General features: G+C 41.8%; 1 protein-coding gene and 1 long non-coding RNA gene across 5 annotated transcripts; one reads left to right on the plus strand and one right to left on the minus strand.

Moving 5' to 3' along the window:
• Positions 1-692: 692 nt before the first annotated feature.
• LOC111949426 (CAP-Gly domain-containing linker protein 3) lies at positions 693-21,068 on the plus strand. 2 transcript variants are annotated; one of them, XM_023966572.2, is made up of 15 exons: positions 693-795; positions 3,525-3,677; positions 4,590-4,729; positions 7,762-7,855; positions 8,006-8,167; positions 8,569-8,687; positions 14,809-15,045; positions 15,326-15,385; positions 16,136-16,271; positions 16,599-16,745; positions 16,955-17,089; positions 17,208-17,331; positions 17,569-17,636; positions 17,751-17,823; positions 17,957-21,068. In XM_023966572.2, exons 2-15 carry the CDS (start codon positions 3,545-3,547, stop codon positions 18,009-18,011), a joined length of 1,683 nt encoding a protein of 560 aa, XP_023822340.1. In that variant the 5' UTR covers positions 693-795; positions 3,525-3,544; the 3' UTR covers positions 18,012-21,068. The 2 variants fall into 2 exon arrangements, with proteins under 2 accessions (XP_023822340.1, XP_023822341.1); XM_023966573.2 differs by lacking the exon at positions 15,326-15,385.
• On the minus strand, positions 17,276-25,404 carry LOC139022795 (uncharacterized). 3 transcript variants are annotated; one of them, XR_011473835.1, is made up of 3 exons: positions 21,947-22,508; positions 17,527-21,619; positions 17,276-17,355 (listed from the first exon to the last, which is right to left on the minus strand). It is a non-coding gene; the product is annotated as an uncharacterized lncRNA (long non-coding RNA). The 3 variants fall into 3 exon arrangements; XR_011473836.1 differs by lacking the exon at positions 17,276-17,355 and having other exon boundaries at positions 20,654-21,333; positions 21,427-21,619; positions 21,947-25,374; XR_011473834.1 differs by lacking the exon at positions 17,276-17,355 and having other exon boundaries at positions 20,654-21,619; positions 21,947-25,404.
• Positions 25,405-26,885: the final 1,481 nt, after the last annotated feature.

The following is a 26,885-nucleotide window of genomic DNA, read 5'->3' on the forward strand; positions in this document are numbered from 1 at the left end:
CTGTAGTCGATGAACAGCATCCTCACATATCAAAGTGTAGGCTATCATTGTCCTCACATACCAAAGTGTAGTCTATCATTGTCTTCCACTCGACTAAAGATGGATTTACTTCATATTTTGCAGACAAACTTTGTGTCTATTGTAATGGGCTTAGTCGTTAATTTACCATTATTAAACTATTACTAGTTATAAACATAGAGCCATTAAATAGAGAGCCGTGAAATAATATGGGACTAAAAAACAATGTCTAGAATTATTATCAGATTAAATGTGGGCTGTAGAGTTATATAACAAGGTGCAGGCAGGCTATTTCGTGTTGATTTACTTTTCATACGTTTATGTTTGGCTATATAGGCTTACTCATTTTATGTGAGTAGGGGGTGTTTATAATGATGGCTTCGTTTGGCATATTAAAGATGATCGTCACTAGTTACCACAGCCACAAAGTCATGAAACCCGTATATTTCAAAAAAATAAATAAAAGTTGATTAATTTAACCACGCTGTGTAACCTTATATCTAACCCTAACCTTAAATTAAGATAAAAAAATCAKATTTAAATAATGAATTATTAAGATATAGCACATTTTCTGACTGTGGTATCTAGGCGAATTCGTGTGCCTAGGAAGGACACACAATGGTAGCCAACGTTGTGGTCCATGGGCGCTCACGCCCGTGACGCAGGCACAGAGAAAGACCTTCGCAGCAGTATAGCAGCATCTTCAGCACCATTGCAGTTCTCATCTAGCTGAACCGCGAGGAAAAGCTTGAGATAATCGACAAGGCTTGTTTTGAGGTAAGATGAATATCATTCATGCATATACGATTCAAATTATTGGATATATTTCGTTTGATTGGATTTATTTGCGTCTGTGTTTTTCACAGCCCGTGTGTTTGTCTTGATACGGAGCCTAGAAAGATAGAGATGCTCTGGAACACTGTTCCGTGAAATCTCACGGGCAGATGTTTTTTTGCGCCCATTTTATAATATAAGCGCAAACATAAGACGTCAGCGAATTGTTATTAGATCAAATMAATAGTTGCACATGCCATGTGTACATTCCTCCTTCGGCATTTTTCTCATTGTTTGCCAGTGGGGCGTTTTTTTCTCGTTGTACACGCCCTCTGCTACGCACAAGTCACGAATTGACACATTTTCTCATATAGGCTTGTCAAAAGCTCTGTTATCATGCACGTTGTAGTGCGATGTGATATGCACATTTGCATTATTGCTCATTGCAACACTAATATGTTGTTTTTATTTATCGTTAATGACTCAAAAATACAGCTCTGGCCTATTGTTTTTGTCATTACTGTGACCCAGCCAAATGATCAAATGCTAATCATTCCATTACAATAGGGATTGAGTAGAATATAGAAATCTGTCAAGTTTGTTGGACCATTTTTTTCTCCTATTTTGCTATCTGAATGTATTTGCCTCCAAAATGTAAACATCTTGTTGACTCATATGAGCACTGTTGCATAAGACTTAGTTGTATAGAGTACTCATTTAATTAAACAAATAATGTGCTCATGCTAATTATACATCACATTTATACCAGGGAAAATGCTGTCTGTGACTGAGACTTCATTCATGAAACACACTACTGTCAGATCAGGGGTAGGAACTAGGAGGAGCAGGGCAACTCAGAGGAGCCGATGATGGCTGCCTTTACTGGACTCTGTTAGCAGTATAGTCATAATAGGTGACAGGTATTGCACTGCACAGGTATAGTTATCTGTCAGTCATCGGACGCTATATCATGGAAACCCTTTGTTTCAACATAATCCTTTTGAGATGTGAGGCAATGTGTTTTATCACCCATTTTGCAGTGGCTATTGATTCAGCAGCAAATCATGGGAAGCAGTAAAGAAAGTATATAATTAACGGAAGAAATAAAAGACATGTAGGAGCTTGTAGGTAAGGTGACAAACTACACAGGGACAGTTGCTCCCAAATCATCCAGGCTATGATATATCTTGGCTATGTATCTGTAACAGTATAACTTTAGTCCGTCCCCTCGCCCATTCCCGGGCTCGAACCAGGGACCCTCTGCACACATCAACAACAGTCACCCACGAAGCGTCGTTACCCATCGCTCCACAAAGGCCGCGGCCTTTGGGGAAACACTACTTCTAGGTTTCAGAGCAAGTGACGTAACTGATTGAAACGCTATTAGCGRGTACCCGCTAACTAGCTAGCCATTTCACATCCGTTACATATCCATCTTATGTATCCATATCCAAACACGACTAGGAATCCCCCTCAATATGATGCAACTGAAGGAAACAGGCAACTCGTAGAGTATCAGGAGGATGGTATCTGCCTGCGTGCGGGTTGTTCATTTGGCTTTGAGTACATGTCTGTATAACAGCAGAATCGGTCTCTGTTAATGAAGTTTCCCGAAGCTTAATGAATACAGCACAGACCACTGTATGGCCTCTGTTTTGCCTCCCTGTTTGCCCCCATAGTGCTTGGGACAATGAGTTGGTAGATTGATACAGTAGCACAGCTGCGCAATAGGATAAGGCTTTTACTGATTGTGTGATGAGCCCTCTCTCTTTCTCCTCTCTCTCTGGACTTCTTTCAAAATCCAAAAGGATTAGCAGAGGCATGGATGGACAATTTAGTCTGTGTATTAGATTACTTGGCAGCTAAATCATTTTACATGTGGTGTGCTCACAGTGCAGTCAGACTTTGGAGGAAGAAACCCTTGGACTTGACTAAAAAGACCCAATGAATACGCTATCATAGATTTTGTTCCCATTTCAATGTTGGGATAAATAGTGGTTCTTGGTTCTGTTCTAAAGGGATGTTTATTAACACATAACTTATTTTCTGACCCTAGATGAGAGTGTGAACATTTATTTTAGGATGGAAATCCAGTCAGGCCTATTAATGTTATAGGCCAAAGGGTCCATTGTGTTGTATATAAAATTGCATTCGGGTTGGCATACTGATACTATAGGGCTTTTACATAGATGTTTTATGGTTTGTTCAGCAGCACTTCAGAAATGAGTGCTACAATGTCCAACACATACTGCACAGTACACGCATCCCTGATTTCTCATAGTCAGGACGGATGTGCGAGATATGCTGCTGCATATATTATTTGGAAAATATAGCTCAGCCCATTAGCTGTCCAGTTCAATGATGGACATTAAGACTTAGCATTAGCATGCACTGAGATGGTACAATAAATTAGCCTGCCTGTTAGTCTGCCTGCTCCCTGAGTCTCCTCATCTCTTGTCAGTAAGTGCAGTTATCAGTGAGTCACTAGTGACCATCTCTCACAGGCCCTAGAGCCAAACATAGAGCCTGTCTGCTCTGAGAGGGGCATCTGCAAGGCATAGACTTGCCAGAGTAGATAGACTGTCATGGGAACAAGACTCTTATAAGCAACTACTTCATGTGACTCTTGGCTGAGTCACAGACGTATGACAACTGTTCAGAGAAACCTGCGATAGAGCTGTTTGTTTTGAAGTGCCACTCAAGGAATGTTTGTCATCCATCATCTTTTCCAGGCCTGGCAACATCTAGCAGAATGACTAAAGAGCAGACTGCTGAGGTGGAGGAGGAGGCCCAGCCTGCCTCTGAGTACCAGAGCCCAGTTCACGAGCCCCGGAAGAGGCCCATGGTCCACCCATCTGCACAGGCCCCCCTCCCCAAAGACTATGGTGGGTCCTAGGCCTCAYGCTCCAGGGGCCGTGTTCACAGGAAGTGTCTCATAGTAGGAGTGATTTTTAGATCATAATGAATACYATTATATGGACAGGGGTGACCTGATCTTAGATCAGCACTTTGGGACGTTTTGTGAATACAGCCCAAGGCCCTTTGTTAATGCTCCCTACTCAACACTGCTTTATATGTAACAGTGGATTTTGGGATCTGGGACGTGTGCTGCTGTAGCCTCGATCCACAAAGAGCCTTTCACCAAGCACAGACCACTGCCTGGTCAAAACAACCTCTGCAGATTCATAGAAACATAATGAAAATAATCAAATAATCAAATGTATATTATCATAAATAAGTGAACAAGGACTTTTATAGCATGTTATTGATTATTTTAGTAGATGGATCTTGGCTTTGGGGCTGTTATATGCAAACAGTATGATACTGCCGGACATATTCCACTCTATGCCAATGAATGTAAGTGTTTTCTGCAGGCTAGCGTGATGTAAAGCTTTTCATTTCAGTTTGCCCACAAGCTTCAATGCATCTATTATGATGGTGTTTTATAAAAAACAAAGTAAGAATGATTGTGTTATTTCAGTGCAATGTTTCCACTTTGATAGGGTTTCAATCTACCTCATGCTGCTTTTAGAAACAGTGCTTTCAGACAGGATGTACAACAGAGAGAACTCCATAAGTTATTAAATAGAGCGGACTAAGAGGCKTACTGAAAAATACAACCCGAAATACAAATTACATTTTTATAAAATAAAAATATGTATGATATTTAATGTCACACATTCAGAATGAGTCAATATGCTGTCTGGACAAGAACGAAAAATAGCAAGAGAGGCACATTTCATACTSCTTTCATGAGGAGGGTAATTCTCTTGTTGGCATTTTCCTTACCATTCCAGTCTTCACATTCTTTGACCCAAATGATCCTGCGTGTCTGGAGATCCTGCTGGATCCGAGCACCACCATCCCAGAGCTTTTCGCCATCATCCGTCAGTGGGTCCCACAGGTCCAGCACAAGATCGACCTCATCGGAAACGAGGTGAGTTACTGCCAGTAAGGACTTTCAGCAGACTACAGGCCTGACTACGGCTCACACAACYCTGGCAGAAACATACAGATATATGTAGAAAGCTGTAGGCCTAGAATAGGGATGGGCAACTTTGATTGGGTGGGGGCAACAAAYAATCTGAACTCATCATGTGGGGCGCAGTGGCTCACGGGTCTGCGTACCCACATTCATACCCACACATGCCGTCAGAGCCGGCCCTAGCCTTTTGGGGGCCTTATGTAAAATTTTGTTGGGGGGGGGGCCTACCTCCGAGCAAAACATTTTGCTTCTCTTGACAGCATTTTCAGTTTTAAAGTACATTTCTTGCAATTCTATACATTTTACCATAGGGTGTAGAGAAAATATTGCAGTTGCAAAGCAAGTTTGCTGCAATTCTACACATTTTGCCATGGGGCGGATAGAATATTTAGCAATTTTATAACTCATTTTATGCCATTCTACTCGTTTTGCCATGGGGCAGAGAGAAAACTGTGCAGTTTTACCACAAATTTCCTGCAATTCTACACATTGTGCCATAGGGTAGAGAGAAATGTTTGCAGTTTTTAGTATGATATCTGAGTGAGAGTGACTAAGAAAATCAGTGGGGGCCCCACGGTCGGTAATTCGGCTATGATTACTACAAGTTTACATAGCTGGCTAGACAAATTTACCAATCTAAAAAATGTTAGCTGACATGGGATAATTGAGTGACTGTCCAACTGATATCTCAGGAGAAAGACTGCTGATGCACAACCAAATTTGTACATTGTGTATTCTAATATTCTAACTCTCAACAACAAGATGAGATCCTGACTGAGTTCCTAAAAACTTGAGTGCTGAGTTTTTTTGTGGAAATTGATCCGCGAGCCTACAAAAGTTGCCCATCCCATCCCGTATCAGTATTGGTGTCAAATCTTCTGAATGTTCCAACGTTGAATTTGGCGTCCCACAAGGCTCAGTGCTTGGAACCATATACTTTTTTTCTTTATTTCTACTGTATATAACAGTCAGATACAGTATATTACTGCATAGTGCACCGAAGATACAGGTCTCCAACCAAAATACAATACACACAGGAAACAAAATACACCATGCTGTCATTAGTTGAAGAGAACATGGAACGGGAGGCTTGGTGGCTTTGGGTTCAGTTGGAGGCATGACTTACAACCCCTTGGGTTACCTTAGCAAAGTTGAGGCTCTACTATTGTGTTTTTTTTTAAACACCTTCTTACTAAGCATGTTGTCATATAAGGTGTAGTTTATGTTTCAGTTGATTRCCTTTATTTTGCTGTTTCTCAGATGAAAGTGCACAGCTTTAGCTCAGGACCAACCATTACTGCAGTGTGAGCAGTGGTAATGTGACCGTGGGAGCGGGAACTCTCATAACCCTGAAGAGGAAGAGTGATGAGGGTGGGATGTGAATCAACATAAAGTATGAATACTTCAAGTTTCAGACTAATTTCCTAATCCTACTGTCTTGGAGAGAGGGAAGATATGCCCCATAAAAACACATGTACACACATACAAATACACACTCTTAGTTAACTCGGTTCACTCTTATTGATGCAGTTTTAGTGTTAGGATTGATCGTAAAGTCAGCCTCAGTTCCTGGGTGTCCCCCGTGACGCCGTGATGGCTGTGATTGATGGCTGAGATAATAGGTCCTTTCCATTACCCCTCCAGGCTCTGCACTAAGACAGACTCTAAATCAGACCAGGCTGTCAGATATGGGCAAAGAACCACTCCGCTGCACTGTCAGTAAACAACCTCAGCCCTCTGGCAAATTTTAGAGTATTTTTATAAACAGAGATGCATTGACTTATCTACAAAAGGCTGTGTAGGTGTAGGCTTTTGCTCCAATCAAAGTTTTAACGCACCTGATTCAACCTAACAAAGTCCTAAATGAAGTTGAATCAGATGTGTATGGCTTTGGCAAGTACAGATTGGCCACCTCTTCTTTACAAACTACTTGGACAGCAAGGATTTCCACCAATATCAGTTACTACTAACCCCAAATTCCTTTTCGACAGTGCTAGCCTCGTGTTAGCACTGCAGCTACGGGGATTCATCTTATAGAATCCATGTTGAATCCATGTTGAATCATGAAAGTGTGCTTGGTGGTGTCCTCGTTAAGCCTCAGGAGAGGACCTGTCTGATAATATCATGTTCCTTCAGTTGGATTACATGTCTCTGTATGAAAAGGCATAATGTCAGTGCTTGAGGAGAGTGTGCTCATTTCGTCTCTCTTGATTGACACTGGTGGATAATGAACTGTCCCGAGATAGTTGCTAGTCTAGTTCAGGAATCAGGATGGGTCCTTTCTCACTTGTCACTCGGCACCCGTCACTGCTGTCTGCTGGCACCAGAGGAAAGAGGTAATTAACTGGAGTTTCACTGCTTCTTCAAATCTTCACCGTTGGGAATATGGCTTTACATAGCACATCTGACACTCAGCAAGACATTGACGGAGGTTATTCGACGTTGTAAAGGATGCCATGAATAGTTTGCTGTTATCTCCTATTGGTACTGTTTCCAATGTACCGAGTACAAGCTTAGATATTCAGTTGAAACAGCATAGTAAATGAATGTCACTTCCAGTAACGACTGCCATCATTTCAATATGTGTCCCTCAAATGTTTTACCTATCCAAAATGGATGCCAGTTCCTCATGTTGATGTATGCTACTCAGCAATGATAGCCTCTGATGAAGTTGCAATGCAGTGAAAATGACCGTAGTGCTTAATTCATGACTCAGCAGGATCTCATGACTCCCCATCATTAGACTTCACAAACATGTGTCGTCTGTGCGAATTGGGTGTGAATGGCTCATCCTGCTAATGTGGCTACGATAAGCACAGGAAGCATCTCTCAGAGAGATGAGAGGCTATGGCCCTGAGGTGGTGTGGTCTGTATGTGTGGTGTGTTCAGTGTTTCAAAAGGCATATGATACTAATGCTCTCTCTGCCTTTCCCCTAGCATCTCTCTCTCTCAGTTCACTGAACAGTTCTTGTCTCCTTTTACAGATCTTGAAGCGTGGTTGCCATGTCAACGACCGTGACGGGCTGACAGACATGACCTTGCTCCACTATAGTTGCAAAGCCGGGGCCCATGGAGTTGGTGAGACTCTCAAACCTTGAACTGATTGTTCATTGCAAGTGTCTGATTTCTCAATAAATCTTTCATAAAATAAAGTGTTTTTAGCCTAAGATTCAATGTAGATTTACTGTAGTTTCCTACCAGTTTTGTCCATCTTGTGACCCCATCCAGGTGACCCTGCCGCTGCCCTCAGGCTGTCCAATCAGCTAATTTCCCTGGGGGCAGACGTCAGTCTCCGCAGCCGCTGGACCAACATGAACGCCCTGCACTACGCAGCCTACTTCGACGTGCCAGAGCTGATTCGCATTCTCCTCAAGGCCTCCAAACCTAGAGGTGAGTAGCATCAACACAACCCATGTAGCCTACCTAGCCAACTAACAACATAGTCTTGTCAGTTCTGGCATGCTCCTGTATGTCTGTGTTCCTCTATGTCCCTCCCCTCCCTAGACTTCCAATCAGAACTAACACTCCATCAAGCCCATACCAGCCTTGACCCAAGGACATTTCATTAACTCCTACATTGATTTCTCATTGCGCCTCCACACTGACCATTGAGTGGGGCTGTTTCATCTCATTGTTATTCTCCTGTCTACGGACCATGTGGCTCAAACATCACACGAGGCTCCTAAGAGAAGAAGTTGGTAACGCTTTCAGAATAAAACAAAGATAATAGCCGTCTTTGGAAATCAAATTCAGATTGATTTGATCTGAACCTGGTTGTACTGTCTCTGTAGTACTGAATTCCACTTGCAGTGACTTCCACCATGGCACAGCCCTGCACATCGCTGCCTCCAACCTGTGTCTGGGATCAGTACAGTGCCTGCTAGAGCATGGAGCCAACCCCACTGTCAGGGTAAGAGCACTATTGACTGTCTAGACCTCTGTTCAGTATGTTTCTTTCTCATAGTAACTAACTACGGACATACAACTGAAGTCGGAAGTTTACATACACCTTAGTCAAATACAGTTAAACTCAGTTTTTCACAATTCCTGACATTTAATCCTAGTAAAAATTCCCTGTCTTCGGTAAGTTAGGATAACCACTTTATTTTAAGAATGTGAAATGTCAGAATAATAGTAGAGAGATTTATTTCAGCTTTTATTTCTTTCATCACATTCCCAGTGGGTCAGAAGTTTACATACACTCAATTAGTATTTGGTAGCATGGCCTTTAAATTGTTTAAACTTGAGTCAAACGTTTAGGTTGCCTTCCACAAGCTTCCCACAATAAGTTGGGTGAATTTTGGCCCATTCCTCCTGACAAAGCAGGTGTAACTGAGTTAGGTTTGTCGGCCTCCTTGCTCACACACGCTTTTTCAGTTCTGCCCACAAATTTTCTATAGGATTGAGGTCAGGGTTTTGTAATGGCCACTCCAATACTTTGACTTTGTTGTCCTTAAGCCATTTTGCTACAACTTTGGAAGTATGCTTGGGATCATTGTACATTTAGAAGACCCATTTGCAACCAAGCTTTAACTTCCTGACTGATGTCTTGAGATGTTGCTTCAATATACAGTATCCACAATTTTCCTCCCTCATGATGCTATCTATTTTGTGAAGTGCCCCAGTCCCTCCTGCAGCAAAGAACCACCACTTCATGATGCTGCCACCCCCGTGCTTCACGGGTTAGGATGGTGTTCTTCGGCTTGCAAGCCTCCCCCCTTCACCTCCAAACATAACGATGGTCATTATGGTCAAACAGTTCTATTTTTGTTTCATCAGACCAGAGGACATTCCTCCAAAAAGTACAATCTTTGTCCCCATGTGCAGTTGCAAACCGTAGTCTGGCTTTTTATGGAGGTTTTGGAGCAGCGGCTTCTTCCTTGCTGAGCGGCCTTTCAGGTTATGTCGATATAGGACTCGTTTTACTGTGGATATAGATACTTTTGTACCTGTTTCTTCCAGAATCTTCACAAGGTCCTTTGCTGTTGTTCTGGGATTGATTTGCACGAAAGCACGTTCATCTCTGAGACAGAACGCGTCTGCTTCCTGAGCGGTATGACGGCTGCGTGGTCCCATGGTGTTTATACTTGCGTACTATTGTTTGTACAGATGAATGTGGTACCTTCAGGCGTTTGGAAATTGCTCCCAAGGATGAACCAGACTTGTGGAGGTCTACAATTTTTTTTCGGAGATCTTGGCTGATTTCTTTTGATTTTCCCATGATGTCATGCAAAGAGGCACTGAGTTTGAAGGTAGGCCTTGAAACATCCACAGGTACACCTCCAATTGGCTCAAATTATGTCAATTAGTCAATCAGAAGCTTCTAAAGCCATGATTTTCAGGAATTTTCCAAGCTGTTTAAAGGCACAGTCAACTCAGTGTTGTTACGTACGCCTCTAGGAAGAGGGAACGCAACACCCTGCTACAACTCAACTCCCTGTGGAGCGAAAGAGGTATGGGACTGTAGGTGCGAGTAAGGATGACAAAGGCAGAGAACTGACCATTTACTGGGAATTTATCCCATCAAAAGGTAATTTTGGGGAAAAGGGGCTGAACGGAACCAAAGCAAATGTCAAAGCCCCCTCTCCTACCTTACCTGCCTACCCACTACTTACCTAACTTAACACCACCTGGTGCGCTAACCAAAATACAGGGGGTGGTKCGCCCAGGTCTTAACTAGTGTGTATAGACAGTAAATACCACGGCTTATGTATGCCCGAGGCCTCTTGCCTCAGCACTCCTTAGGTGCCTTCCCCTTCCCCCCTGGGAACAAAAACATAGGTAAACTATTTCAATAATCATTAACACTGCCTCCTATGGGGAGACACATACCTTAAAAGCTACAAAGTACAAAAAACTGTCTCTTAGCAAAAACCAACACGGGACATACCAAATCTCTCTCCTAACAACAACCAACATAGGACACACTAATCATCTCTCGGCAACAACCAACATAGGACATACCAATCAGCTCTATTCTCTCAGCAACAACTAACATAGTACATACCAAATGTCTTTCTGAGAAACAACCAATATATGATCTAACCCTCAGCTCMTTCTAAGAAACAACCAATACAGGCTATCACCCTCAGCTCTCTCCTAACAAAGGAACACTGGCTTATGTACAGCTGTAATGGGATACAGCTGTATCCTCTGATGAGAGAGCGGGGTCAGCTCCAATTAGCAATGGGGCTGACCAATCAGCTGCTTGGGGGAATTTCAGGAAGCCATCCTGAAACACACACATACAAAAAAACACAACACAGAAACTGGGGTACGTAACAGTGTATGTAAACTTTTGACCCACTGGAATTGTGATACAGTGAGTTATAAGTGAAATAATCTGTCTGTAAACAATTGTTGGAAAAAATACTTGTGTCATGCACAAAGTAGATGTCCTAACCGACTTGCCAAAACTATAGTTAACAAGAAATTTGTGGAGTGGTTGAAAAACAAGTTTTAATGACTCCAACCTAAGTGTATGTAAACTTCTGACTCCAACTGTAAGTGCTGAAATTGAGTATGGCATATACACTCACCGGACAGCTTATTAGGTACACCAACCTGTCCATAAAAATTGATCGCTCCTACAGACAGTGAGTCTTGTGGCCTGCTCTATAAAGCAGGTAGAAAGGTATGGGGGCATTCAGTTACTGTTCGATTGAACGTTAGAACGGGCAAAACGAGTGACAAAAGCGTTACTTTGAGCATGGTATGATCGTCGGTACCGGGATCAGGTATCTGAGAAACGGCCGCCCTCATGGGCTTTTCACACACAACAGTGTCTAGGGTTTACCAACAATGGTGCGTCAATCAAAAAACATCCAGTCAGCCACAGTCCTGTGGGCGAAAACAGCTCACCAATCAAAACAAATGAAATGATATTGGTCACATACACTTTTTTAGCAGATGTTACTGCGGGTGTAGCGAAATGCTTGGGTTCCTAGCTCCAACAGTGCAGTAGTATCTAACAATTATCACAACAATACACACAAATCTAAAAGTTAAAGAATGGAATTAAGAAATATATAAATATTTGATAGAGGAATGTCGGAGTGGCATTGACTAAAATACAGTAGAATAGAATACAGTATATACATATGAGATGAGTAAAGCAGTATGTAATCATTATTAAAGTGGCCAGTGATTCCAAGTCTATGTATATAGGGCAGCAGCCTCTAAGGTGCAGGGTTGTATACCCGGGTGGAAGCCGGCTAGGGATGGCTGGTTAACAGTCTGATGGCCTTGAGATAGAAGCTGTTTTTCAGTCTCTCGGTCCCAGCTTTGATGAAAATGTACTGACCTCGCCTTCTGGATGATAGCGGGGTGAACAGGCCGTGGCTCGTGTGGTTGATGTCCTTGATTAACTTTTTGGCCTTCCTGTGACATCGGGTGCTGTAGGTGTCCTGGTAGTTTGCCCCCGGTGATGCGTTGTGTAGACCGCACCATGCTCTGGAGAGCCCTGTGGTTGAGGGGGGTGCAGTTGCCATACCAGGCGGTGATACAGCCCGACAGGAGGCTCTCAATTGTGTATCTGTAAAAGTTTGTGAGCGTTTTAGGGGCCAAGACAAATTTCTTCAGCCTCCTGAGGTTGAAGAGGCGCTGTTGTGCCTTCCTCACCACACTGTCTGTGTGGGTGGACCATTTCAGATCGTCAGTGATGTGTATATCGAGGAAATTGAAGCTTTCCACCTTCTCCACTGCTGTCCCGTCGATGTGGATAGGGGCTTGCTCCCGCTGCTGTTTCCTGAAGTCCACGATCAGCTCCTTTGTTTTATTGATGTTGAGGGAGAGGTTATTTTCCTGGCACCACTTTCCCAGGGCCCTCACCTCCTCCCTGTAGTCTGTCTCGTCATTGTTGGTAATCAGGCCTACTACTGTTGTGTCGTCTGCAAACTTGATGATTGAGTTGGAGGCGTGTATGGCCACGCAGTCATGGCTGAACAGGGAGTACAGGAGGGGGCTGAGCACGCACCCTTGTGGGGCCCCTGTGTTGAGGATCAGTGAAGTGGAGGTGTTGTTTCCTACATTTACCACCTGGGGGCGGCCCGTCAGGAAGTCYGACCCAGTTGCACAGGGCGGGGTTCAGGGCCTCTAGCTTAATGATGAGCTTGAAGGGTACTATGGTGTTGAATGCTGAGCTATAATCAATGAACAGCGACTCCACTTTGTCTCTGTACAGACGTTTTGCCTGCTTGATTGCCTTACGGAGGGAATAACTACACTGTTTGTATTCAGTCATATTCCCAGTCACCTTGCCATGGTTAAATGTGGTGGTTCTCGCTTTCTATCCACGGTTTCTGGTTTGGGTGGGTTTTAATAGTCACAATGGGTACAACATCTCCTATACACTTGCTGATGAACTCAGTGACCGTATCCGTGTATTTGCCCGGTGTTATTCTCAGAGACTACCCGGAACATATCCCAGTCCACGTGATCAAAACAATCTGGAAGCATGGATTCCGATTGGTCTGACCAGCATTGAATAGGCCTTAGCACGGGTACTGCTCTTTGAGTTTCTGCCTATAGGAAGGGAGGAGCAAAAGGATGAGAGAGGTCGAAGGAGAATAGCAAGAATCGCGCATGCTATACTCTTCGAAAAAAGGCTTCCAAAAGGGTCCTTCGACTGTCCCCATAGGAGAACCCTTTTTGGTTCCAGGTAGAATCCTCTGCAGAAACACAATGGGTTCTACCTGCAACCAAAAAGGGTTGTTCAAAGGGTTCTCCTATGGAGACAGCCGAATAACCCTTTAGGTTCGAGATAGCACTTTTTTTTCTAAGAGTATAACAGGCGGGCAACAAACTGAGAAATAACGCTGCACAACAGTGGTGTGCAGAGCAGCATCTCCGAATGCACAACTCGTCGATCCTTGTCATGGATGGGCTATTGCAGCAGACGAGCACACCGTTTTCCACTCCATCAGCTAAAAACAAGAAGCAGCTCCAGTGGGCACGTGATCACCAACACTGGACAGTTGAGGAGTGGAAAAACATTGCCTAGAAAATGACAGCGAATTCAGTTTACTTGAGTGGCCTGCGCAGTCCCCAGACCTGAACCCAATAGAGCATCTTAGGGATGAGATGGAATGCGCTGTGCGCAGCATGAATGTACCGCCGTCCAATCTGCAGCAACTGTGTGATGCCATAGCGTCAGCATGTACCGACATCCCTATGGAACGTTTCCAACATCTTGTAGAATGCTCAGAATAATTCAGGTTGTTCTGGAGGTAAAGGGGGGCCCAACCCGGTACTAGATGGGTGTACCTAATAAAATAAAAATTGGTTTGACATTAGATAGCGCTGGGGCTAGTTAGGGACCATCAATAAATTACACAATGTAAATGGCACAATATTTTCATGTTGCACATATTTTAGTTGTCTCATTAAATGATTTCAATATTTGTATATGAATTTCTACAATTTATAGTTGGTTAAGACATAGAGATTTGGAGCTATTGGCATTTTCAAATATTGTTCCGTGCACATTGTGTAATTTACTGATGGTCCCTAACAAGCCCCATAGAGCTATCGAATGTCAAACCAAATTGACCATGGACATTATGATCAGGTCTCGTGCAGCTGTTCAACCAAATTGCTGATTACTTGGGTGCTGCCAGCTGTAGGCATGTGGGCAGGATTGAAGTAAACCCAATCCAAGGAAAACTGTTGCAGTTACCTTCATTTCGTGATATACAATCTTTTCCTATCATCTCGCAAATCTCAGTTTTGGACGAGACAAATTATCCTGTTTACACTTTGCAGTCAATTTTGACACTAGAATAAATGTTTCTGGCTCATATCGAAGCCACATAGGCCATTTTCAAAATGGGAAGTTGCTTTCTAGGGGCAGTTGCTCTTTAAAAACACTGTTCAGATAAAAACAGATTCTGTCTGTTTTATGTGGGGATGACTTCTACACAAAACAGTAAAAATATGCCAATTTATTCCTCATGTCTCTTTATCTCTCTCCGTCTCTCTCTCCCTCCATGCTCCTCTGTCTCTCTCTTTCTCTCTCTCTCTCGCTCTGACAGAATGATAAAGGCCAGGGGCCGGCCGAGGTGGTCCCTGACCCCATGGACATGACTCTGGACAAAGCGGAGGCGGCCATGGTGGCCAAGGAGCTGAAGCAGCTGCTGCTGGACTCTGTGCCACTCAGCTGCAACCTGCCCCGTGCCACTCTGCTCAACTACGACAACATCCCTGGCAACCTCATGCTCACCTCCATCGGCCTTAAACTGGGCGACCGTGTGGTGCTGGACGACATGAAGGTGTGTGTGTTTTGTCGGGATTGGGAAGCAAAGGGTGAGAAATGGGAGCCTCAAAGATTTGAAACAGTGACTTTAAATGAACTGCAGAATATTGTGAGCACGTTTATGTGCATGAGACCATTTAAATGGCTTTCAATTATCTTTATCTTTTTTTTTTTTTAAGTGGCCAGTGTGAGGCATTCATCCTATATGGTGGAGCCCTGCTGCTTGTTATACTGTGTTAGAAGAGAACATGTGAATTCTAGCAAACATTTATTCCAACTTGTGTTAACACGTATAGCTCCCCAAAAAATCGAGCAGTGATGAAATTGACATCTCAGCTCTGCACCACCTGAAGCAGGTGGGTAGCCCTTCGACCTGTGTGTCTACTTGCGTAACTGAACACATTTAATTGTGTTTTCAGGTGTATTTCCATGACTGACTGCATTACTGACTGCACTAAATGATGTAGTCTCACTTGATGCATTCATTTGGSATTTACTCTGCATCACTCACTGCAGTGCAAATGCATTGGAAACCAATGTGTGGACTATGTGTATTTTTTTCTGTCTATAATGTGCAGCTGTATTGCACCTCTCACTGTGTTTCAACATACACTACATGACCAAACGTATGTGGACACCTGCTCGTAGAACATCTCATTTCAAAATCACGGGCATTAATATTGGGAGGGTCTCCCCTTTGCTGCTATAACAACCTGAAGAGGTGTCCACACACTTTTGTATATATATAGTGTATGTCCTACTGACCACAACATAACCACTTAAAACATGTTATTGAGTTGAGATGTGTAGACTACTCTACTAACCATAGCCTAGTATGTCAGTAGTCGAGTATGACAGAAAAACCGCAGATCAGTATGCTGCACTGGTCTAGAGAAGTCTGAGTGCTGTGGAGAAGTGTMGTTAACTATTTCATCTTGCCTGGTATTACCTTCAAGAATACAAATCATGTGGTTGTTTTCCCAATGGGCCCCTGTGGCGAGCAACAAGGTTATTTCAATTTGCTAGTAAAAATCCAATATAAACAACAGAGGTGAATGTCAGAGCTGATGTTGAATCCTGGGCCTCACACAGTCTCTCCTCCACAGACGGGCACCCTGCGCTTCTGTGGGACCACGGAGTTCGCCAGTGGCCAGTGGGTGGGGGTGGAGCTGGACGAGCCAGAGGGCAAGAACGATGGAAGTGTGGGAGGGGTGCGTTACTTCATCTGCCCCCCCAAACTGGGTAACCACCTGTTATTGCTTCTACACCTGCATTGCTTGCTGTTTGGGGTTTTAGGCTGGGTTTCTGTACAGCACTTTGATATATCAGCTGATGTAAGAAGGGCTTTATAAATACATTTGATTTGTTATTTCACATAACCATTTTGGGATTTTTTTATTTAATCTATTGTTGAAGTGTGTCAAGATTCCCTTGAGAAAAGAGCAAAGAGAAGACTTGATTTCATAACTTTTGTGTACAGGTAGTTTTCAGAAAAACAGCTGTGGTGAACCTGATTTGAGCTTGCAGCTTTTGTCAGTGTTTTCTCTAATCACTTCTATTGTCCTGAAGGTATCTTTGCTCCAGTGTCAAAAATCGCTAAAGCTGTTGAGAAGGCCCCCTCTGTCACCTCCACACCCAAGACACCCCGCATGGACTTCTCCCGRGTCACTGGAAAGAACAAGAAAGAAAAGAAGGAAATAATGGAGAGAGAGAAAGGTTTGCTTTGACAATGTTAACATGTGTTTCCCATGCCAATATAAAGCCCTTGATTTGAATTGAATTGAAAGGTACAAGAGTCTTCCCATCAAGAGCCATTCCATTCATTCTGATAGGAGCACAGCACCTAAATAACACATGACTCATAGACGTTATAACACATTATTATATATTATGTTAACGAACATTTGATTGATTTTCTCCGTCAGCTCTGAGGAAGAAGTCTATGTCCGTAGCCAGTCTGGACCCAGATGGGGTGAAGGTGGAACTTGGAGACCAGGTGCTGGTTGCTGGTGTGAAGCAGGGAATCATACGCTATTACGGAAAGACAGACTTTGCCCCAGGTAGGTCTGTTGTGAAATAAAGTCACTGCGACAATATTTAAAAGAAATGTTTGACATATGATTAGAAATGTTTAGTCAAGTTTAATGATTGACGATGTGTGTGTGTGTGTGTGTCCAGGTTACTGGTTTGGTGTGGAGCTGGAGAGTCCCACAGGAAAGCATGACGGGTCTGTTTTTGGTGTCCGCTACTTCAACTGCATGCCCAAGTACGGCGTCTTTGCACCCCCATCTCGCGTACAGAGGTAACATAACATCTACTTTAACACCTGGTTCAAAAAAGAACCCGAAAATAAAATAACGTAACAACTTTATTAATAAGAAAGCATTTTACAGTTACCTTGTGTAACCATGCTTATCAGTCATTCTCAGACGGAGAGCTAGACAATATACAACATGCTCTGTTGTGATTTGTAAAGGTTCATTCTGAACAGACTGACCTTCTGGAACAATACTAACTAATGCTGTTAATGATCTCTCAGAATGTGTGGACCAAAGGACGGTCAGAGCGGCGATGGCACGATGGTGAAGAAAGTCCACCAGGTGTCTAGTAAGTCAAATCCATCCAGCCATGTTAGCCAGCGTGCCACGCCACCCCATGTTATGATGTACCTTCTACTCCCATGTCTGCATTCTATCCAAAGATGTTCTTTGTTTATTCTAGTGAACCAGCCAAAGCGTAAATTCAACACGGTGAGGTCACCCAAGGACATCACGTCTGAGAATTCAATGTCAAGGTACAGTCTCCTCTTTTCCTGCCTCTGTTGTCTCTGAGTCAACAAATAGCAGATTAGAAATAAGCTCCTGTTGATGAATGTGTCCACTGACGCAAATCCCTCTCCTCTTCCTCCTGCTCATCCTCTTCCTCAGATTGCTGTTCTGCTGCTGGTTCCCCTGGATGCTGCGTGCTGAGATGCAGTCCTAGCCACACTCTCCTTCCTCCTCCTCAAAAGATCTACTGCTCTCCTCCTCTTAATGTCCATCTTTCATTTGTGCTTTTCTCTGGCTGTTGCTGTCAGAATTACAGTAGTGAACCACCCCCCTCCCCCCTCCACTCTCCATGATCTCAGTCAGTCCTATAGCAAAACCTAGTGCCTTGTATGTTAACTAACATCCTGCATTCCGTTTGTAACACTAATAATGAGACTAAATAATTGTAACTCGAAATCTGGGATACAAACCCTACAAAAGCAATTATCTAATAGATATAATCACTTAGTTTTTGAAAGTTACTCTATTTTGGTGTTGATTGCTTGTCGTTACCAACCCCCCATCAGAAGTTGCCAAAACCCTTTGACCAGTCAGCCAACTTCTTATGCCATGGAGCTTCTACTAGGGAACCTTTTAAATGACTAAGTACATGATGCTGTACTTTATTGTTTTGCTGCTGCTTCATCCTAATTTCCTGTATTTCAGAGGAGACCAAGGGCCTCAAAGTAATACAGGGTCTATCAGTGTGAACAGACTGTAGATGGCCATGCTGCACTAAAGGGATTGGTCCAAAATGTGGATGTGTGAGTCAAATGGTGTTACAAATAAATGTTCACATAAACATGCCTTTTATTGTGAAAAGATGTGACATGAACATATGGTCATGTTCTTCTGATGCCGTATGTTCAAAAGAAAACAGGGTTTKATATTATTCAGGATTCCTACATCCGCTATTTCTTCACTTGCACTCTGAGCATTTTCCCAAATATGCAATTGGAATGATGTATATAATATTAATTTGCTTGTTAATGGGCTTGTGTAAATTGTAATATGCTCACGCGTGATACAAAAACAAGGTTCCTGGTCTCTGGTAGCCTACTAAATTTGTTGACAGAGCCCTGTTAAATACTAGTTACCTGTTTTAGGTAAGGTAATGCTAGCACGTACATATATGTTAATCATAATGTCCCAACTTAATTGCAGAAGGAGAACTTTATCTGCACAGATATCTTCTGTACCCTTGAAAGACAATTTTCTAGCAATGGTTTAAATCGTGGTAATATAGACAGCGCTATTTGTCCATAACTGGGTCAAATAAGACTTTCATAACTTGGTCRTAGGTGTTTATTGCACTTTGAACCAGTTGGTCTCAAATCCAAGTTATGCTAACCAAAATGTCTGCTAACCCCAAAATGTAATGGCAGGTAATGTAAGGGAAAACCACCTAGATTAATATTGTTAAAGCTGTTGCCTTTATTGTGGAGCATGAAGTACCAATAACTTAACTTTTGCTTAACATTAACTTAAACGTAATGTTAGCAAAAAGCTTTATTTTCTCACAGTTAAGTTTTGTTTATAGAAATAGGAAATCTACAAGGGTACCACAATATACTTGTTAAAGGTACGTTTCTTGATTAACCAGTGCCCTCCACCCCATCTCTAGGTTTGTTGTTGCAGCAATAGTGTTTATCTCAGGCTAAATCTGCAGACGGAACACCTGCTAGCTCAGTGCTACCACAGTTTACACCCTCTGTTGGCTATCCTCTCATGCTTCTATCTCCTTCTCTCTCAACGTTAGACTTTGGTAAGTTTGTGAGTGTGAGCATTTGATAAAAATCTGACCGTCTAAACTTGTGTGCGCTTAATGTCAAAACCTATGAGTGTGCATAAAAACAAAAATATTTAACCTGTGTACTTAGCTATGTGGATATGGATAGTGTCTTTGTCTACTCAACACTATGTAAGCACATCATGAGGAGGAGAGAAAACACCTGAACTTGCTCCTGCACTCTTTGAACACCGTTGTGAACATCCTGTATTAACAGCACCGTGAAACAGCAAATAAGACTCATTATCAGGAAGTGTCTCAAAACTCTTGCACCGTGTCGTATTCCGAAATCGCCACTTATCCAATGTGGTACTGAACAATGTGGAACTGAACGCAACAATGTGTGGTTGTTTTGATATCGCTAGTGTACGGTTATGACTAGGTCTGTAAGAGAGCCACAGAACAACAAGGATGCTATGAGGGAGTCAGCTTCAGCTTCATTTGATCTGAATAAGGGATATTAGTATATCCAGTTTGAGAGAAACTCATTCATTACACCTCAAAGTCATGTAATGGGATACATAGGAACCTGTGGCAATTGGAACTTTTCTCCTTTTTTATTCAATTTAATTATGACTATGTCAACACAAAGTGTTGCAAACTTTGTCAGGACAGCTCACTTTGTTAAAATCCTCTGTTAGCCAAATATACTAAAATGACATTGTGTCAATAAGGACAGAGATTCTTTACTATTGTCAGCATTGTTTAGTAGATAAGAAAATCATCCTCGCCTCATACTGAAGTGCTTGATAATGAGTAAGAATACATCACCATGTCTTGTCTTTACTACTTATGTTGGGAAAATGTCATTAGAAATAAGTATAGCAACATTGTTTATATTTACTAAATGGTCGAGTTGAGTAATTGGTTGACTGGCAGATTTAATGCTCAAGTAAAGTGACCAAAATGGTGTAGTTATTGCCTGACCTTTACGCTCTGGTAGCATAATAAGTACCACAATATGCCAGTAGATGTCACTAATGTGTCACTTTGTTATTTTCTCCACAACTAACAACATGACAAGAATCTACATTGATGAGTCCTCCACTCTTCAAATGTTTTGTTTATTCAACATTATGAACATTGATATAATCTTATTAAGTGGTGTACTGTCATTATTWWTTTTTTTAAACATGTTATTCTAAAACTTGATCTCAACAATGGTTAATTTTCTTCATAGACATGTCATAGCAGTTTGTTAAAAATATATTTTGATAATTTCACTAAGTGTACTTTTATTTAGTTTTATAGTGTGTTGGTGTCTGTATCCCAAAACAGGTAAAGGGGGCTGTAATGTTGGATTTATTATAGTGTCAGGAATAATATTCATTGCATGCTCTTTATTTTCTGAAAGTTTCTTTTTCCAACGGTGTATCTCAGCATGAAAATGCTTATAATTACAACTCTGACTATGAATCTATTAAAAGTTGATGTTGTTTTCTACATTTTCTGTTGCTTGCTTTTGTTCTGGGGATATTTGTGAATGGTGAGTAGGCCTAATGGTCTATGAACTCAAGTGAACATAAATTAGTGTAAAGAAAGCAAATGTGCTTGTTATCATCTGAAGAATCATGGGAAGCTGTTTCCCTGGAAGCTGCGGTTGTTAGACTGTTTGCAAATCTCTTTTCGTCGTAGTCAAATCTGGGGATTTGGCCTTGGTGCCGCTCTTCTGCCTCTTTCGGCGCGCACGGCGTTTTTTTCACCATACCTAGAGAAGTCCAGAAAAGAACGTGTAACTTACAGTTTCACAACCACTTTCTAAACAACTTCAAAGTTAAGAGCAAACGTATCCTTCTCTTGCCCTAACGGTTTCATCCGTGAGGCCCGTGTTCCTGGCTAGTTAGGCCCGTCCCTCCACACCAGTGTAAATTAATCTGTTTATTCGAACAGCTGCTCCAATTGTTTGGTCTGGCTGTCCATGAACACCGTGCGCATTCTGCCCCGGTTTCTTTGGTTTCCATCTTGGTGCAAGTAAGTGCACAGAGGCTGAGAGCCTGAGATAAAAAAAAAAAAAAAACATAAAAAAAAAAAAACATGATTAAGTAGTCGCAAGCAAAGAGAGAGAAAGAAAAAACGGTAGGTCTTGAAAAATAGGCCTAATACTTTGTAAAATGTAGCACTACAGTTCAATAGTTTGTGGCCTCGACAGTCAATGTTGTGAAATAATCAAATGTAACACGATATCACCTCTTCCATCGTTGAAAACTCTGTTTTGAGTTGCACTAGAATACAGGTTTATATCTGCATGATGACAATTAAATGATCCATAGCTAAAGTAACTTCTACTATAATCAAACGTGTGTGATATGGTCGGAACCTACAGCATGTGGGCGGTGGTCAGATCCCTCGGCATACCATATTTCCAGTTTCCATTATGTCCTTTTGAGTGTCCGTGCAGAAAGATGCCAGACAACCATCCAAAATGTTGTAAAGATTCAGTTGGATAAGAAGGTCCTTCTTCAGTGCCTAAAATGCGATCGATACTTAAATTTGAGATTTTTGTCGCATCCATGCTCAGAGTTAAAAGTCCCTAAAAAATTGTTAGGTTGGTGCTCAGGGCTACTTTTTGTCTCACCTCTCCAACCAAGGTAACTGTCCTTCAAATGTGCACTTTTATGATGAACCCCAGATTATATACTCCTCCTTGACACTTCAAAAATAAGAGTAGCTGTAAAATGTAACCCCTCATTATTATGCTATTTACATTTCCTTTGTACTAAAGGAAATGCCTAATGACGCATCATGGATTCACCTTTTTTGAAAATGTCCATCTCAAACGGTCCTGGCTCATCATAAAATAACATATATATCTTTGGTTCAAAGGATAATGACTTTGATGCCCTTGAATCAAAGTAATACACGTGATTGCTTGGAATTTGTCTATTGACTGATTAGATAGTACGGTCGAAACGGAGGATACTAACTTTATGGTGCTTCTGGGTTTATGCGTTTTTTAATGTAAAAGTGGATTAACATGTCAATAATGTATGTTAAAATGGTGTCAGACTATAATGTCAGATGTGCTATCAAATTAAATAATAGGCTAGGTTATGTACAGTGCATTTAGGTGTCACTACATACTACAGAGACTTACGGGAAAGAAAGGCCTACTGTTTGTTTTACGCATAGACAGGTTGTACACAGGTTTTACGCGCAAAGGAATATAAATACAGGTGTAGGATCTTAATTTGATCACCCTTTTGCTGGATAACTTGTAGTGTATTTGAGGTTTAAAAGGCTTCTGAAGTTTCTCATTTCCACTTTGAAATGTCATACTTGATTTTCCCTTACGAAAATTGCATCAACCCCTACAAAAATGTCTAATTATAGTGCACATAATAATTCAAATTTCCTGTAGTACCGTTGTTATTTTCCTGCGGTAGCAAACTGGCTCAAATTAAGATCCTACACCTGTAGCCAAGAAAAGACAGTCGCATGAGTGAGTCTTATGATCTTTCATATATGTGGGCTACCCAGGCTTCCATTTTCAACGTCAAAATTATTTTGTGAGCATTCACAGTAGCCTTTTGTTGGCATAGTTATTCATAACCCAGTTATGTATGGCCTTTGTCTGAAATATGTTGCAATTATCTTTGTAACCAGCTGGTGGTGCCCTTTCCTAAAGACTAAAAATGTGTTTGTTTACTTTGTTGATTAGAAGCGTAAGTAGGGCACGAGCACAATCAATTCAGCAAAGCGAAAACACTTCACAACGAGACAAGGAAATAATCAACTACCCGATACTAGCACCCGAATCCTATCCACGAACAACGTTTGTGAAATATTTAATCCCCAAATTGTCGTGTTTGAAACCTTCTTTTGATCGGTGGTGTGAGACGGCACATGTCACTGTTTATGCACTGAACGGATCAAGAGTAATGCGCCTAGCCTACTCCATTCCAGTCAATTACTGGAGCCAATCAGAGATGCTTTGTAAATCCCTACGTAAATAACCGAGTATAGGTTAACGTTTCTATTAGTTTTTTATGTACGTTATTCATATCTGTCCAATAGACTAACATACGATCCGTTTTTTGTACATAGGAGGCAGTGCATCCTCAATCATGAGGGGATACTATATAGGAATATCAATAATATTTGGGAAATTTGTTTTAAAATCATACTGTATCGTTAGGAATACATTATGTATGACCATTCAGACCTTTGACCAAAGGTTTGTTTATGTTCAAAGAAAGATGTGTCTGTTAGAACTCAGTTATGACACAAGTATCCATATGATATTTAGATGGCATACGATCTGTGTAGGTTATATGTAAATCCATGTTTTAGATAAAAGAGGTGTCATCTCAGGCATTTTAGACTTGCAAATGCTGACAGTACTGACAGGACTCAAAAGGGACTAGTGTACAGATCAATCATCCTACTCCCTGTGATCCAACATCAATGTAAAGAAACTCATATGGTCATCAATGAGGGAGATAAGAAACCAGACCATAGCTGGCTCTTTGATGTTAAACTATATGTAAAACTATATGTAACAATGAACTCTAAATGGGAGCGTATGTATAAAAAACAACATTTTGAATGGAGTGATCTGTCTCCCAGTGGCAGTTTAATGTTTAATGAATGGGATTCTATGGTTAACGTAGTCATTTATGTGGTTACATTGTCTTGACAATTGCAGTATGTAACATTGTACATGCTGCCAAAGAAAAGCATATGACAWCCTTGCATGTGAAACCGGACATCATTGCACAAACACAATCAGACAGGAGAAAGCATGTCAGGCCTTTGCTACAAGGATTCATTATTACTACCGAGTACCCTAGTTTCAAGGTACAACCTCTGACAAAATATTACCCTTCAATGTCAATTTACTTCACCTGACTTCCTCTGCCTGCTGTGAATGATTTGGACAAGCATTCACTTAACAAGACTCACGTCATCACTCAGCTTCCTCGTCTGGACACACTGAGAGTTGACTATTCTAGAGTTTTGGGCTTTAACCCAGAAATGACCTCATTCTCATAAAGTCAACCTACGTGAAATACAGAAATAAAATGTGCATATTGTACAATATGTTACCAACAGGGCCAATCTCGTTAAACTGAATAATCAAAATACAGGGAGTCTTTTTCCCCGATGAGATATTATGTCCTCTGCACCAATCAATCAGTCATACATAATGTCTGTTTGCGTGGCAAATTAAGAGACATCTTTGGTCAGCATAAGCATTCCTCCCTGACAAAGCACAGCATTGACATGTTTCAAAAAATAATTGACTCCTCTAAGATTCAATCAGCTTGGAGGCTAACCAAGGCTTCTACTTGCCTTTCTCCCGCTAAGTGTAACGCTAAAATATTTACTCTTGGTTGAGATGAAGACCTGAGCTGACAACTGCAGCTTTTTCCAATGGGAGTAAGAAACTCCCATTGGAGGGTTCATGTTAAAGATATATTTTTTTCTCAGTGTTTATTACTGGGTTTAATTTGTGGAAATGATATCCTCTTGGGGTTATCGAGATGGTGTGACTTGTTCAACTGGCATCTTAAAAACAATCTTAATGCCTGAAGAATAGCTTACATACTGTAAATTGTGTCTCACACTAGTAATAGATATGTAATGGCTCGAAATGATAGTAATTTTCTCATGTTTTAGCTCTACAAATCAATGCCAATGACTTAATCATAATTGATCTTCAATTCGTCACCATACAAGGAATGTGAATATTATGTGAGTATCACATCAAGTATGCATGGAAAAGTAGCTCAATTTGCCAGCCCACTTTACATAATGATTCTGCTTATCAAAGATTCAATGTGCCTACCTACTGTCTGTCTAGTGTAGTTCAGGCTATGTGCAGTAGTAGGCGATACACATGCCCCAAAATTATAATACCATCCACAGCCATTACATAACATTCCATGCTTTAGAGAACTCCTATAGATGTGCTAAGTCTGACAAAGGCAGTAGACAAGTCAGTCACAAAGAGAAGGCTGTGAATTACATTGGAAGGAGCAATCAGCATAAACATGAACAGAATAGGGGCACCATTTCATTCTAGYTTAATAGGCCAGACCAGGTACGGACATTTTGTCCATTAGATGTGGCTTTTATTAAAGGCTGTGTCTCCTGGAAGTACTCTCCATAAATGGAAGGGATCCGCTGTTTGAGTCGCCTTCCTGCTGATGCTGCTGTGAACCCTGGCAGACCTKTGCACTCGTCATGCCTCGCTAAACGACTATCCCACCTACTCTGCCATTGACTGCCTACCTTGCTCAAAACCTATATATTGTTTGCCATGTGAGGCAATGCAGTGTCCACTTTATAATACTAACTGCACATTACATATCTCAATGGAATTAATTAAGTTGGCCACAGAAGACCATTCAAACTAGGTTTCTTCCTTGTGTCTCAAATCAGGTAGAAAAAAGAGTTAACGCACACCGTCCAGTTAGGGCTGTAATCGTCTTCTGTATTGACTACTGAGATGCCATCTCATTCTCTCTGTGAAGCTCTGATGATGAACTTCCTCCCTGCACCCTGTCGAAAGGAAGCCTGTGGCCTCCTCACCAGTGGCCCTTCTCTTTTGTTTCTCCGGAAAGGCCAATTGGTAAGCCCCCTTCCCACTCCATAACATAATTAAAACAGAGAGTATGGAGAGTAAAACCACTCTGATGTATATTTACAGTGTTTTTTGTCATAATTAGCAGAGTGGGTAATCCATTCAGACGTGCTCATTAAGTTATCTCGCATGCCTTGCCTCTCCCCCATCTCCCCTCTCCCCTTGTTAAAAAGAGATTTGACGTTAGCTTCGGTTGGAGAGTGGGAACGCGGTAAGCATATAATCTCTATCTCTCTCACTCACTCCCCCTGTTTCTGCTGAAGCACCAACGAAAACCGTCTGACTGAGTCCTCCTCTAAGACATGAGCTGAGAGAGTGAAGCCATCAATGTAAAAGGCTGAATCTGTCTCTCTCTCAATTCAATTCAAGGGGCTTTATTGGCCTGGGAAACATGTTCACATTGCCAAAGCAAGTGAGGTAGATAATATACAAAAGTGAAATAAACAATGAAATTTAACAGTAAACATTACACTCGCAGACGTTTCAAAAGAAGAAAAACATTACAATCGCTCACTCTGGCATGCTGTGTTCTTGCTCCATACTGAGGCTCTGTAGCCCGTATATGTGACTACAGTGAGGTGAATGTTTGCCTTGCTGATGCCCCTCCTTTGTTTCACTGTAATCAACAACAAAGGGTCTCCTTGGGGGGGGGGGGGGGCTATCTATTAGTACAG

This window comes from Salvelinus sp. IW2-2015, linkage group LG22, assembly GCF_002910315.2.
Source record: "Salvelinus sp. IW2-2015 linkage group LG22, ASM291031v2, whole genome shotgun sequence".
NCBI classification, from domain to species: domain Eukaryota; kingdom Metazoa; phylum Chordata; class Actinopteri; order Salmoniformes; family Salmonidae; genus Salvelinus; species Salvelinus sp. IW2-2015.